At 43.9% G+C, this 15,479-nt stretch overlaps 1 protein-coding gene across 1 annotated transcript in view; it reads left to right on the top strand.

Annotated features, from left to right (window-relative positions):
- GOLM1 (golgi membrane protein 1) overlaps window positions 1-15,479 on the top strand; it is a 55,653-nt gene that overhangs the window by 16,737 nt on the left and 23,437 nt on the right. The window contains exons 4-5 of the mRNA XM_030567337.1: window positions 9,349-9,403; window positions 11,533-11,635. Of these exons, the coding sequence (XP_030423197.1) occupies window positions 9,349-9,403; window positions 11,533-11,635 (158 nt within the window). The remainder of the gene's footprint in view (window positions 1-9,348; window positions 9,404-11,532; window positions 11,636-15,479) is intronic.

Here is a 15,479-nt window from a genome sequence, read left to right as displayed (position 1 = left end):
ATGAGAGGTGTAGGCTGGAACATATCAAGTTTGTGGTGTTTTGTGTTTTCATAATAGTGTCAAAAGGAATGGAGAGTTTGTACAGTACTGAGTATGGGGAGGGGTGGCAGGAAGTAAGAGCCCATGAGCCAGAGGAAAGTTATACAAACACCTCAGTGTCCCCCTCTGGTTCGGTTTCATCCTCCAGCTCTACAAAGAGGTGGTTTGGAGCTTTACCACTCTGGCTCTCTGGGCTCACTGCGTCACCCACATCCAGGGTTTGTGGTTCAGTCAAGGAATCCACATCAAACTCTGGTATCATGTCTAGCAAGCATTTGGTCAAGCTCTTCATAGCAAGAGTAGGCTGTAGTACCTCTCTGTACAGTTAAATTGTGTTTCACATATCTGTGGCCACTGCAGCACTGCAGAGAGTCTTGCTAGTATCTGCTTGTATACCTGTGCCAAGATACAGATGGGCAAAATAAAGCTCCTCTACCAGAGCTCAGTAAAGTCCAGAATCTCGGTCTGGGACCATGGTGCAGCAGCAGGAGGCAATGTATGGTGTGGTGGGAGGAGTAATCAGGAGTATGACACAAAAGTATGTGTGAACTCTCACCACAAATTGGAATTACAAAGAGCTGCACCTGACTGTATGCAACTATTGAAATGGTGATGTGACAGATTGACCCTGGAGCTGTAGAGAGGACACAGCTGACCTAGAGAGCCAGAAAGCAGCCTGGGATACTGGCAGGAAGATCTGACAGATGCACAACACTTGTTACAGGATGTGGTTATAACCACACCTGCTTTGCCAGGGGTAAACTCAATCTACATCCAAGAAATCCTGCTTCCAAAGCAGGGTTTGATAAAACACATTAAAACACTAGATAATATACAACAAAACATTTTGTTTGTGGACGAAGACATTTTAACAGGAAACATCTCAAGTTGACTACAGTTCAAAATGACTTTGAATGTATTGTGACTTTTTCCAGCAGGGCCAGAAGTTAGCCTTATATTTACAATAGATTTAGCAGTAAAGTAATGGACTTGTCAGTGTTCCTCCTACAGTCTTTTTTTATGTTGTCTTAAAAGAGGCTTTTATTTCTTTCATAGAGAAATGGGCATCAAACACAGCATTCATTAACCAGAAGTTCTCAGGTGGTCTGTGGATCCCATGCTGGTGGTCTGTGTAAAGCTGGCTGATCATGTGTTACAGGGTCTCTCATGTTCCAGTATCTAAACTGCATTAAAAGAAGCTTAAGGGAAAGTATTTAGTTTATTTTAGTAACTTCTGTTAAAATCTCATCCTTGGGGAAAGTCCATCATCAACAGAGATGGTCCACATACTCATAAATGAGAGCGGAGATTATCTCTTTTAAAATGTATTTGCATTATGAACAAGTTTGAGAATCCCTGCATTAGGCCAATACATAGGTTTCCAAGGCATGGAAATTCAGATCACATGTGAAAATTTCTGCCTTTTCATGTGTATAGTAAAATGGCTGACAAGAGAAAAGGGGTTAATATACACCAATTGCTGTAGCAAGTTATAGCAACCCCTGCCCAGAGTGCATTTTATTCCATTCATACTGCAAAATGTTTCTTTACTTCTAATTGACTGTAGCGATAATACATATGCTAGATTGATGACGATGATAAAAATCCTGTGTCCACAGAACACACACTGCGCAAGCGCGCGCACACTGCTTTGCAGATTCGGAAGGATAGTTCATTTTTTATGTCCACTGTCTCGTTGGTGGCTTTTTTGAGACTGTTGACAAATGAGCCAATTGTGGTGATGGTTTTTGTGATGTGTTCTGTGGCTCACTTGTGGAATAAGAGATGAACTGAAACCACTGACTGCTGTCATGCAGAATAGGTGCCAGAAGCTGTAAACTGAAGACTTTTCATGTCCAACAGCCTTAACCACAGTCCAAACACTGAGCTAGAGGTAAAGGGCTTGGTCTCCCATTATCAATTGTCTGAAGCATTCAGTCAGTTCCAAAGAGTTGTTTCATTCAGTGTTTAATTTTATTGAGAACAGGCTGTAACTTCTAGAGAGAATGAATGCTAAAGTTCAATGGAAAACTGTGTGGCTTCAATGCTCCATTATTGGCTTGAAAATTGCTTTAGACTTTTTTCACACAGCATTCTTGTTCAAAAGTGTAAAATGAGTCTGCAGCATACCGACAAGCCTAAAAGAAATACAATAGAGAAAATATGTTCAATGACCTTGAAAGCATTGGGCAGGGTGGGGGGAGGGAATGATTTCACCTGTTGATATTGTAATCTCTTGACCTAAGATTGAAAGGCTATGTGGCTAGCGTGCCTCTTCAAACCATTTTCAAAATGCTGAGAGAGAAGTGCATAAAGACACTTTAGAACTGAAGAATGTTGCCAAACAAATGGTGGATAGACCTGTGTGGTGAATGATGAAGGAAGGGAATTTTAGGCTTTAACTTAAATAAATAAAATTCAGTAGCCACCAAATATGTAAACATAAGGTACGTGGTTATCTTCTCACTGATCTCTGCTGGCTTGTGTGTTGTAAATCTATCCCACACTCTTTCTTGTCTTTTTGTCTCATTACTCAAGTATCAGAGGGGTAGCCGTGTTAGTCTGGATCTGTAAAAGTAGCAAAGAATCCTGTGGCACCTTATAGACTAACACTCTGTCGGTACGTCTACAGTACGGGATTATTCTGATTTTACATAAACTGGTTTTGTAAAACAGATTGTATGAAGTCAAGTGCACGTGGCCACACTAAGCACATTAATTCGGCGGTGTGCATCCATGGTCCGAGGCTAGCATCGATTTCCGGAGCGTTGCACTGTGGGTAGCTATTCCGTAGCTATCCCATAGTTTCTGCAGTCTCCCCCGCCCCTTGGAATTCTGAATTGAGATCCCAATGCCTGATGGGGCAAAAATCGTTGTCGCGGGTGGTTCCGGGTAAATGTCATCACTCGTTCCTTCCTCTGGGAAAGCAACGGCAGACAATCATTTTGTTCCCTTTTTCCCTGGATTGCCCTGGCAGACGCCATAGTACAGCAACCATGGAGCCCGTTCAGCTCTTTTTTTACTGTCACCGTATGTCTACCTGAAGCCGCTGACAGAGGCGTCACTGCAGCGCTACACAGCAGCATTCACTTGCTTTTGCATGAAAGCAGAGATGGTTATCAGTCGTTCTGTACCGTCTGCTGCCAGTGTAAATTGGCAACGAGATGACGGTTATCTGTTCTTCTGTACTGTCTGCTGCTATCATGGGCGCCCCTAGCTGAGGTCGGCTGGGGGCGCAAAGGCAAAAATGGGAATGATTTCCTGAGTCAATCCCTCCTTTATGGTATCTATAAATAGAGTCAGCCCTGCCTAGAATATGGGGCAAGTGTACTAGAGAACCAGTGTATCAGAGAGCACAGCTGCTCCATGTCAGATCCCGCAGAAATGATGAGCTGCATGCCATTCACGGGGGTTGCCCCTGAAACAACCCCACCCATTGCTTCCCTCCTCCCCAACCTTCCTGGGCTACCGTGACAGTGTCGTCCCCCCCATTTGTGTCATGAAGTTATAAAGAATGCAGGAATAAGAAACAGTGACTCGTTAGTGAGATAAAATGAGGGAGAGGCAGCTCAGGGCCAGCTTTAGGCCGATTCAACCGATTCCCAGGAATCGGGCCCCGCGCTGAGAGCCGGAGCCCCGGCTGGAGCACAGCAAGCAGCCCCGCTCTCCTGGCTGGAGCCCTGGCCGCAGCGCGGCAAGCCACCCCGCAGCCCTGCTCTCCCAGCCAGAGCCCTGGCCGGAGCCCCGGCAAGCTGCCCTGCAGCCCTGCTCTCCCGGTCGGAGCTCTGGGCCCTTTAAATAGCCCCCATAGGCCTGGGATAGCAGGGGGCTCCGGGGGCTATTTAAAGGGCCGTGGCTCCAGCTGCCTCTGCCACCCCGTCCTTTAAATAGCTGCTGGAGCCCCGCCACCCCCATGTATTCTCCAGGGCTCTCGCCGCTATTTAAAAGGTCCGGGGCAGGGTAAAAGCAGGGGAGCCCTGGGCCCTTTAAATAACCCCCAGAGCCCTGGGATAGCGGGAGGCTTGGGGGCCATTTAAAGGGCCGGGGCTCCAGCTGACTCTGCTGCACACCCTGCCCTGCCCACAGCCAGCCTCTGCCAAACCCCCTGCCCTGTCTCCAGCCACCCCCTGCCACACACCCCTGTGTCCCTGCCCAAAGCCAGCCAGCCCCCACACACCGCTGCCCGCACCAGCCCTGCACACCCTGCCCACACCCAGCCCCAACCCCCGTGCCCTATCTCCAGCCAACCCCGCTGCACTCCCCTGCCTGAAGCCAGCCAATTCTGCACTCCTCTGTCTCCAGCCCTTTCAATCCCTGCTGCATCCCCCTGCAGCCCTGCCTGAAGCTAGCCCACCCCACACCCCCGTCTCCAGCCAGCCCTGCACCCCTTGCCCTGCCTGCAGCTAGACCCTACCTCCAGCCAGCCCCTGCTCTGCCTCCAGCCAGCCCCATGTCCACTGCTCCCCTGCAGTTCCCTGGGCAGTAACCCTGCACACCTGCTTCAAGGAGGGGGACAGGGAGCAGCTGGGACCCACACATGTGCACACCTGCAGGGAGTGGCAGGGACCCACACATGTGAAATGGCGGTCATTAATAAGCAATCAACAGCATATATGATGCAATGTACATAATATATAATTGTATTATTTATATAGTTATGGAAAGTAAATAATACATGGAAGAAATTAAAGACTTTTTTTTTACATTTTTTTTTAAGTCATCCCTGCCAAGGCCCCACCGAAAATGTTCAAATTGGGCCCCACACTTCCTAAAGCCGGCCCTGCTCCCGCTGCTATGACAGTCCAGGCAGGACATTAAGCGGTGCGGGGGAGAGGAGCCCAGCATCCCGCTGCTATGATAGTCCAGGCAGTACAGAATCTTTTCTTTACGCAGGAAAGGGAGGGGGCTGATGGAGCTGAGCCCCCAGTTGCTATGATGAGGATGGTTACCAGCCATTCTGTACCATCTACTGGGAATGACCGGGAATCTTTCCTATTTCTACCCAGGCGCCCCCGGCCAGCCTCACCTGAGGCCAGCCAGGAGCACTCACGGGCTGATGACAAGGAGGGCTAGCAGTCCTATTGTACCATCTGCCACCGGGGAGGGGAGAGGAGCGGATACTGCTTTTCACTGCCGCAGCATCGTGTCTACCAGCAGCATTCAGTAGACATAGGGTGACATTGAAAGCAGTCAAGAAACGATTTCTTTCCCTTTTCTTTCACATGGGGGGGAGAGGGAGTAAATTGTCGAGCTATACCCTGAACCACGCCGGACAATGTGTTTGAACCTACAGGCATTGGGAGCTCAGCCAAGAATGTAAATATTTTTCGGAGATTGCTGTGGACTGTGGGATAGCTGGAGTCCTCAGTTTCCCCTCCCTCCCTTCATGAGCGTCCATTTGATTCTTTGGCTTCCCGTTACGCTTGTCACGCAGCACTATGTAGCCTGGAGATTTTTTTCAAATGCTTTGGCATTTCGTCTTCTTTAACGGAGCTCTGACAGAACAGATTTGTCTCCCCATACAGCGATCAGATCCAGTATCTCCCGTATGGTCCATGCTGGAGCTCTTTTTGGATTTGGAACTGCATTGCTACCCATGCTGATCAGAGCTCCACGCTGGGCAAACAGGAAATTAAATTCAAAAGTTCGCGGGGCTTTTCCTGTTTACCTGGCCACTGCATCCGAGCTGAGATTGCTGTCCAGAGCAGTCACAGTGGTGCACTGTGGGATGCCGCCCGGAGGCCAATACTGTCGATTTGCGGCCACACTAACCCTAATCCGATATGGTAATACCGATTTTAGTGCTACTCCTCTCTTTGGGGAGGAGTACAGAAACCGATTTAAAGAGCTCTTTATATCGATATAAAGGGCCTCGTAGTTTGGACGGGTACAGTGCTAAATCGGTTTAATGCTGCTAAAATCGGTTTAAACGCGTAGTGTAGACCAGGCCTGTGAGACCAGAGCTTGTGGTATTTTGGGAACTACTGCAGTCTTAACCAATAAACTATAATAGTAAAAAGTCTAGTTAATGTCTGATCGGTTTAATTGCTTATACAGCAACTTTTCCCCTAATGTGAAAACTATTCTGAAAATACAGATACATTACAAAATGCTACTTCAGCCAGTTGCTTTGGTATTTTTGTTTGTTTGTTACCATTTCTTGTAACAGTGCTTCTTCATGTATTAGATACACTGTGTACAGTCAGTGTTGAAAGCAAGTAAACTAATTTTTCATTTTTCGGATCTGTGTTAGCCTAGTTTTAATACAGCATTGGCTGTTGTCATGGGAAATGCTGAAGGAATTGACAGATAACATGGAATGTTACAAGGGAATTCCTTTCTGTAGGATATGTTTTAGCCATACAAGTTATTGGGCTCAATACAGGGGTAACTGGGTGAGATATAATGGCCTGTGATATACAGGACGTCAGAACATATGTAATGGACCCTTCTGGCCTTTTCTGTGAAACTAGAAAACTCTCTAGCAGGAATTACTGTTCTCTTTAGGGTAAGTCATTCTCTGCCCACCAATTCAGTGATGTTGCTATGCTTTCTGGTTCCCCGATGTGGACAACAGTTCTTGCACAGACATGCTTTCTCCCAGCAAATCTCTGTCAGTCACTGTAGTAACTGTCATCCAGCTGGGAGATGCTTCCATCTTTGCTGATGATAGTGCTGCTTTTTGGTCATGCTTTACTTGCTTTCAACAACACTGATTGTAGTCAGGAAGTCTTTCTGCTGAGTGGCTTGAGGGCTGCTGTACTCAGGCACGGCTTGTGTACAGAGTTGCTAAGCTCTGAATTCTCCTCTTTTAGAGGTTGTATGCAATGCTTTATATGCTGAATGAAATACCAAATCTAATCCTTCTCCTGGGTCTAAATTGACCTGGGCACAGACCTGGCAGCCAGGCGCACCTGAGCTTCTCATTGTGGCTATTGACACTAACTTGTTCTCTGACCTTTGGCCAAGTTGTTTACCTTTTTGTGTGTCTAGTTCTCTACATGCAAAAAAATGGGGAGACTGCCTGCCTACAACAGAGCAATGTTGTGAGGATTAGTTAATGTTGGTACAACTCTTGAAAAATATAAAACTCTAAGTATTAGTGCAGCAACATTAAGAAACAACCTTCTGGCTGTTGTAAACATTTTCTTGTAAATTATTAAACAGGATTTGCTGCAAACATTAAAGTGCTTTTACTAACCAGCATTTCCTGATCTCTTTCTATATGACCTTCCTTTCATCATCTTTTCACATTCAGGAGGTACTGCAGCTTCACTAATAGGGTCTTTTGTATGTGATGCATAAAGGATATGAAGTAATGCATTTTTTATCTATGACTTAATAAGTGACCTTCCAATAACATATACCTGTGTTTTCCCCTTTGAGATGATTACTACTCACTTTTACTACCATTCTGAGTAATATGAAATTTAGCAGTCATTCTAGAATGCTTTCAGAATAAAGCATATTCTCCTTTCCATGTTCAAAAATTAGGAAAATAACATGGGAACATAGGGATTTCCATACTGAATTGGACTGCTGGACCATCTAGTCCAGTAGCCTGTCTCCAACAATGATCAGTACCAGGTGTTTCCAGTATAAGAAATCCTGCAGTTGGAAGTTATGGAATAACCTCACCATAGGCAAAGCACCATTCATTTAAAGGTTGGTTTATGTGGTGAAGCAATCGGGGTTTATAATCCTTCGAAAACTCTTGATTTTTTTTCTCTTTTTTAAAATCCTGATGAGAGTAAGTCTGGATATTCTTGTCATCCATAGTAATGGTCTTTTTTTTTTTTTTTATGAAACCTGTTAAGCTTTTAGCCTCAGTGATATTTTTGGCAGTGAGTTTCATGGGCTGTGTAGTATTGTGTAGAAGAAAATTTTCCTTTCATCTGTTTGAAATTTGCTTCCTCTGCATGAAGATGTGAATATAACTTACTGGTTCATGTAAACAATAATATCTCTGTCATTACATTAAAATAACAGTTTGGGGAACTAGATGGTAGGACACAATCTGGTTTAGGCTGCTAGTGAACAAAAGTCATTACCATCTGCCAGGTGTTTGAGATGAACTGATCAACTCTTACTGTAGCTCCCAGGGAATGGATGATTACAGTACAATAAGCACAATCAAAATTAGCACTATTTTGAATCATTATCAGTAACCTGCACAGACTGAATGACCATCTTGATCATAGAAGTGATCCTTCCAGTTAAGGCAGCGCATATACCGTATGGCAGCAGTGCTACTTCTGTGAAAAAACCCCTCTTTTGGGAATGGTTGTATCCTGATCTCTGAAGTCTGTGAAATACTGAGTGCATCCTGGGATGAATAAATAGGAATCCTGATAAATTATACCTAAGCACAGTGACTAGATACTTCAGAAGATATACCGATTTATAAGTCTAAATAGGCATGATCGTCTGTCATCTTCAAAATTAAACTGATTTCCTACACAATTTCTAAATATTAGACATTGAAGCTAAGTTCTCTGTTGGCATTTGTCTGTGACTATTTTCATGTAGTGTTATTTTTCCCCTACACATGTCCAAATGTATGTGTGTGTGTGTGTTTCTGCCCTTCTCCTCCCTCCTGGGATTACTGCCTTTTTAGTATGTCTGGAGTTAAAGATGTGGGAATGAAAGGGCATTACACCTCTTACTTGTCCCAGGGAAGGAAAAGAGCATCTCATTCATCAGGGAAGTGGACTAACTATAATGGTGTGTAATATAAAACCTAATAGTACAGTAAAGTCATTTCTCCCTTGATTTACTGACTTTGGTAGAGTTTTTATGTGTCTTAGAATAATTGTTCTTCTGGCAGTTTTTTCCTGCAATCCTGATAGTAGGCTTATTAGTTCTATCTCAAAAGAATTATTGAAAGGATACAGTTTGGTGAATCTTTTTTTCTTAAAGTTCCACTTGATTAGTACACTCTAAATCTGATTGTCACTGTGATTGTAAGAGTAATATGAAATGGAGACAATGGTAAACAAGTATTTAGCAGTGGACTCTTTTACACTCATAATTCCAGTGAGTAACCTGTTTAAAATTTTGGGATCTTGCTTTATTTTTAATGACGATCTTTCATTGATTTGGGTAGTACAATTTTTTTTCATAATCTTTGAATTGAAATAACATGACTGATCTCAACTACACCTAATACAGTGTGTGTGTGTTTTTTAATTGTATCATATTGCTTAGAAATACATTTTTGCTTTATTCTCAAGAATTACTTGATTATATTTTTATTAAATAAGTGGTTTGATCAGCATTGTTTTAATACAGTTTCACTTTGTTCCGCAGGCAGTGCTAATGAATAACATCACAACAAATGAGCGATTTATCCAGAATCTAAAAGGTACCTTTTTATTGTAGTTCTGTTATTATCAGACTTAAAGCCAGTTCTCTCAGAGACTCAGTCTTACTTCTATGTCTTTTGGGTGTGTGAGCTCTCCATCTTACAGCCATGGGAAAGTGTAGGAACTGTCATAAACTAGACCCTGCCCATGTACAGGTTCTTCATGGGTGCAGGGCTTATGCCATACTACCTTCAGTGGTGTTCTGTGTAGGCAAAAGGGTCCAACCACGTGGCTCTTAGTGCAGGACTCCACGGCCTTAGGTGTTAATGGCAGAAAATAACGAACAGAAATAGAACAGACTCCCCCTATATTAATAATATATACTTGAACAACTTATCTGTTCCCACGCGCATAGTATAATCTTCTTTCAACTCTAAAATTCTATACTCCTATATATGGGTGGGAGTAATACACACATATCTGAAAGGAAAATTTGGCCTTATTAATAATTATCCACTTTGATGTATTCAGAATCATTGCTAGAGAGTTATGCCTTCTAGCGTTTGGGCCATTGGTAAATATAATCGTCAGCCTCTCTGACGCGCTCAGCTTCCTCACGCAAAACTTTTTGTCAGGAGCAAAGCATTCAGGGTGTTACAGCACGATGGAGGAGGTTCCACCACAGAAAACTACTGACTTACAAACAATCCTGCTTTGTGAACTGTAAACTACTATTAGAGGGTGAATGTGATGGTCCCCTCCGGTGTTATCTGGACTAGTGATCTTCGAGGTCACTCCAATCCCTGACTCTGAGAGCCAGCCTTACCCTGCTCTGCTGTGAGAACCCCCACTCCTGGGCTGTTCACGCACAGCCTCTGGCATGTAAGCTGCTCCTTGGATTGTGCAACTGAATGACACTAGCCAATATCTCTGGTCCCAGACACAACCCTGGGAACCTCCGTCTTGCAGTGTCCAGTTATGCCTGCTGGACGCTGCAAGCTTATATGAGTTCATCAATTTAAGAAATAAATTGATATGTACCAGGCTTGTTATCCCAAGGGGAGTCTCTGATATGCTTCAAACCAAATTCACTGCTTCAGGTAGAATAAACAAACAGATTTAATAACTATAAAGATAGATTTTAAGTGATTATAAGTTAAAGCATGACAAGCTGGATTTGGTCAAATGAAATAAAAGCAAAACACATTCTAAGCTGATCTTAACACTTTCAGTGCCTTTACAAACTTAGATGCTTCTCACCACAGGCTGGTTGGTTTCCCTTCAGCCAGGCTCTCCCCTTTGATCAGTGCTTCAGTCGTTTGGTGGTGATGTCAGTAGATGGAGGTGGAAGAGAGAGAGCGAGCATGGCAAATGTCTCTCCCTTTTATCATGTTCTTTCTTCCTTCTTGGCTCCCCCCCCTCGTCGCAGTCCCAAACTGACCAAAGGAAGGGAGGTGACTCACTGAGAGTCCAGCAGATCCTTTGCTGCAGCCTAGGCCAGCATCCTTTGTTCCCGTGAGGCTGGGCTGGGTTTCTCCCATACATGCCTTGATGAGGTGTGAACTGCCCCTCTGCTCTCAGAGAGTATTTGCCTCGGCTTGCTTTAAGCCATGAGGATACATTTTCAGCCTGATAGCTGTATACATGAAATTATAACCAATAACAATACTGTAACAACAATTACTATAACATCAATGCTCAGTGCATCAGGAGCCTTCCGAAGACAAACTTAGCATTAGATACCACACAATCAAATTATAAGGATGAACATGGGGGTGTAATGTGTTCCCACGAGTACAGAACATCACAATGAGTTGTAAACTTGAATTTAGATAAGTAGTAGGAAAATTACCATTGTAGCCTGCACTATAGTGACTAGTCCTTCAGTGACCTTTAGTATGCTAGGTTGCAAGCCAAGAGCATCTAGAGAATATAGATGAGTTAGACCTCTCCCTTTGGAGAAGGGGAGGCAGAAAACCCTCCCCTGTCCTCTGTGTTTTTGCTGCTGAGCAGGTGCCACAATGTGACTCTGTATTAGGTCTACCAAAGTATCATGAATTTGGCAGACTGAGAAAAGTAGCCAATAGAGCTTTCTCACTATCAAATTTGCATCTTTGATTTTGGAGGGAGGGATTTGTTGATCTTAATATAATATTCTATTAAAAATAATAATCCTCTTTTGGCCCAGAACACTTGATAAAGTTACAGAAGGAATACGGAAAGCTACAACTGGATGTGTACCAGTTTCAGAAAAACCAGACTAACCTTCAGAAGAAATTTTCCTATGATATGTAAGTTTGTTCTTTTAAATACATGACTTACAGAATGAAAGGTCATAAGTCAAATTCATTCTTTTGAAACCTGTACTTGAATACTGCACTTTTCCTCATAGTTACAGTTTTAAAATATAAATGCTGCTAGTAGATGTTTTGAGACTAGGTAGCATTTTCAGAAAAGAAAAATAATATACCAGCTGTGGTCCTGATTGGTTTCTGCTCATTTGTGTGAGTACTTGTGGCTCCCATCACCATAGTATTGGAGCACTTCACAAACATTTCTGACTTGTGTTCCTCTCAGTGCTCCTGGCACACAGGGAAGTACAATTATCCCCACTTTACAGATAGGGAACTGAGGCACAGAGAGACTAAGTGACTTGCTAAAGTCACACAAGAAATCTGTGGGAGTGCCAGAATTTGAACACGGATCTTCCAAGTCTCAGCCAGAGCTTTAATCAGATCTTTGCTATGTTTCCTGAAGTTGTTGTCGTCGTCGTCTTCTTTTATATGGCTAAAACCAGCAATGTTAGGTGTCCAAGTCTAGCGCAGCAATCCAATTGATTGCTTCAGGTGACAAAGAGTGGATAGCTGAGATGCCACTGGGATGTGGATTGTTTGGGAGACTGACTGATGAGGTGCTCCATAGTTTGAAGTCAATTTCCACAGTCAGAAATAGGATGGTGTCTCAGTCCCCCTTTATGGAGGAGGTAAGAGCATCTGCCATGTGATGTGTGGATGCGATTCGAAGTGGACATGTTTTCCACAGAAGTGAAAAGTAACTGGGTTTTTCATTTGGGTCCTTGAGGTGTTTATTTGGCAGTTAGTGTCTTTCCAGCTTGCTTGTTATTGATTTTCAGGGGAAAACCCCAAATCTTCAAGCTCCTGTGTTGCAAGCCAGAAAGGTTTTCTGGAGTTGAGCTGGAATCTCAGTAAATTATATAAGGACTTAATGTATTGAAAGGTCCCTGTTAATTCAAATATGATGGAACTTTTGATGATTTTTTTTAGATGAATTTGAGGTAGGTGGTATCTGCCAGTATGTGAAGCCGTGGTTGAGGTGTTGATTTCACTGTGCCCTAAACAGCAATGGAAATAGATACCCCTGAAGCATTGTAAGTTGTGAATAACAAAGTATATGTGCAGGGATACTGGTAAGATCTTCAATAACTCTTAACACTTCCATGTACTCACTAGGACTTATTCTCTCCTACTGAAGCTGTTTGAAAATATTATTTCCTGTACTAATTATGAGTTCTGTTTTTTCCCTTTCTTGCTAACATTGATGTTCCTTTCTCTGTATCTTGTGAAAGATGAACCAATGCAACTTCCTTTGCTTACATTCTTATAATTATTATGGCTCTCTACTCAGTTAGCAGCAAGTTGACTTGTGCTTCCTATGCTGGCAGGACTGGTACTTCCACAGCAATGGAATGAAAAAGTCAGATCCTATGTAAGCAGTAGCTTACTTTGGTTTCTGATAAATCTTGACAACTGTCACCAAGAAGAAAATTTTTGCTAATATGGACCTGATCCAAACTTGAAATCAATATGAATTTTGCCTGCTTTAGAACTGAAGGATAAGTCTCCGTTTTGTTTTGTTCTGCTGATTGTACTCTATACATTTGTAAACTGTGGCTTAAGAACTGATATTTAGTATGTGGAGCACCTCGTGCACAAGATTAGGCCCCATATTTGAGCTACTTTTCAAATAGTTATACATTACTAGGCTTTGTTTAGTTTATTTTGAATTGCACGTTAGGTATGGGTCTTCAGACTTCTAGCTTCAGACAAGGTTAATTGTCAGATGGTCTCAAATGAAGATACCTGTGAAACAATTGACCTTGTTTCTTGTATATATGGACAAAGACAGGTGACATGTTAGTATACTTTGTAGATTTTGTTTAAATTGTAGAGCAACTGACTTCCTAATGATTCACCTTGTTTACTTAAGTAACTACTGATCTTATGAAATTGAAACCTTAGAATCATAGAATGTCAGGGTTGGAAGGGACCTCAGGAGGTCATCTAGTCCAACCCCCTGCTCAAAGCAGGACCAATCCCCAGACAGATTTTTGCCCCAGATCCCTGAATGGCCTGCTCAAGGATTGGACTTACAACCCTGGGTTTAGCAGGCCAGTGCTCAAAGCACTGAGCTATCCCTGCCCGCTTATAGGCCTTATACATGTAACTTGGTTTTCTACCTTTGTTGAACCCAACAGATGGCCAATGCTACCTCTTGACATGTTTAAAGGTGTGGAAGACGAGGACAGAATCATGTCTTTGGGGCTTCTGCTGCATAATCCTCTGCTAGACATAGGACTGGAGGCAGCAAAGATCAGTTATTTGCCAGAAATTCCCATGGAAGGCGGAGATCTGCAAGAGCAATTTTATACCACATGCTAAATGGGATGTCTTTAATGCTAATGACCCAGATCTTCACACACAGGAGGGAATCTATGCACAAAACTCCCCCTTTTATTATGAAGTGGGCCTCAGGCACAATCCACCCATAACCCTCTCCCTCTCCTTCCCCCAAGGCCCTTCAGAGAGTATGGTGGGCTCCCAATCAGCTCTAGTTACAGGCCTGTCTATTCTTCTCAGTAAGGAGTCTCCAATCACGTAGACCTGCCTTTTCCTGGTAACAGTGTGATTCTCCGGTCTATCCCCCGCACCTGCTGGCTGCAAGTCCTCTCAATTCCTATTCACCCTTGCAGTCCTCCTGGGGCTTATATTTGGTGTTGCCTCCATTGACTCCTCCCCTCCTCTTGTAGGACTATCAGCTCTTCTCTTTTTCCTTGCCCTCTCTCCTTCAGCGGCCACCTGCTGTGCCCCTTCTTCATTTTCCAACTCTGCAAACCTGTTCCTGAGTTCTATTTCTCCTTCACTGGCCTGTCTTTTCCTCTGCCTGGTTCTCTTAGTCACATGCTTCCACCATCCACTTTCCTCTCCCAGCAGTCTCTCCTCTGAATTCTTTGGTCCTGCTTCCATCTGCACGTCTGATCTTATCCCTTCAGCCCCCTCATGTTTGTGCTCCATCATCTGCTCAAACCCCCTTCTAAACTCCACCAGAGTTTCCACCTGCATCTCCAGTTCTCGGATCTTTTCTTCCATCAGCTGTATCAGGCGGCACTTCATGCAGACAAAACTCTTTTCAGGTACCCCCCCCAGGATCATGTATGTGCCGCAGCTTCCACATCCAGTCATCCTCATTGTGTCTTTCACTGCTACCTCTGTATCAGTCATAGCCTTCCCACCTAAAGCCTGGTAGTGCACGGAACAGAACACAACACAACACAACACAAACCCCCAGCAAGCACCAGACCGCCACCCACTCCCTTAACAGGCCTGTCGGTTCCTCTGTCTTAGTCTCCCCCGCAACTTCCCCCTGGAAACTCCCTCTGAAACTCCCCTGTTGGCAGCTCTGTTTGCTGGCTCCTGTGCCGCTGCAGCTGTCTGTGGGATGGTGTGATGGGATAGCTTTATTTTGGCAATTGATCTTTGATATCAGCGGATAAGTATGCCCAGTGTTCTGTGATGGGACAGGATCTGAGTTACTGCAGAGAATTCTTTCCTGAGTGCTGGCTGGTGAGTCTTGCCTGCATGCTTAGGGTTTAGCTGATCGCCATATTTGGGGTCGAGAAGGAATTTTCCTCCGGGGCAGATTGGCAGAGGCCCTGGAGGTTTTTCGCCTTCCTCTGCAGCATGGGGCACGAGTCACTTGCTGGTGGATTCTCTGCAGCTTGAGGTCTTCAAACCACAATTTGAAGACTTCAATAACTCGGACATAGGTTAGGGGTTTGTTATAGAAGTGGAGGGGTAGGGTTCTGTGGCCTGCTTTGTGCAGGAGGTCAGACTAGAT

This window comes from Gopherus evgoodei, chromosome 6, assembly GCF_007399415.2.
Source record: "Gopherus evgoodei ecotype Sinaloan lineage chromosome 6, rGopEvg1_v1.p, whole genome shotgun sequence".
In the NCBI taxonomy this organism is placed as follows: domain Eukaryota; kingdom Metazoa; phylum Chordata; order Testudines; family Testudinidae; genus Gopherus; species Gopherus evgoodei.
Note: the sequence above shows the minus strand (reverse complement) of the source record. Positions and strands in the feature narration are given on the sequence as shown.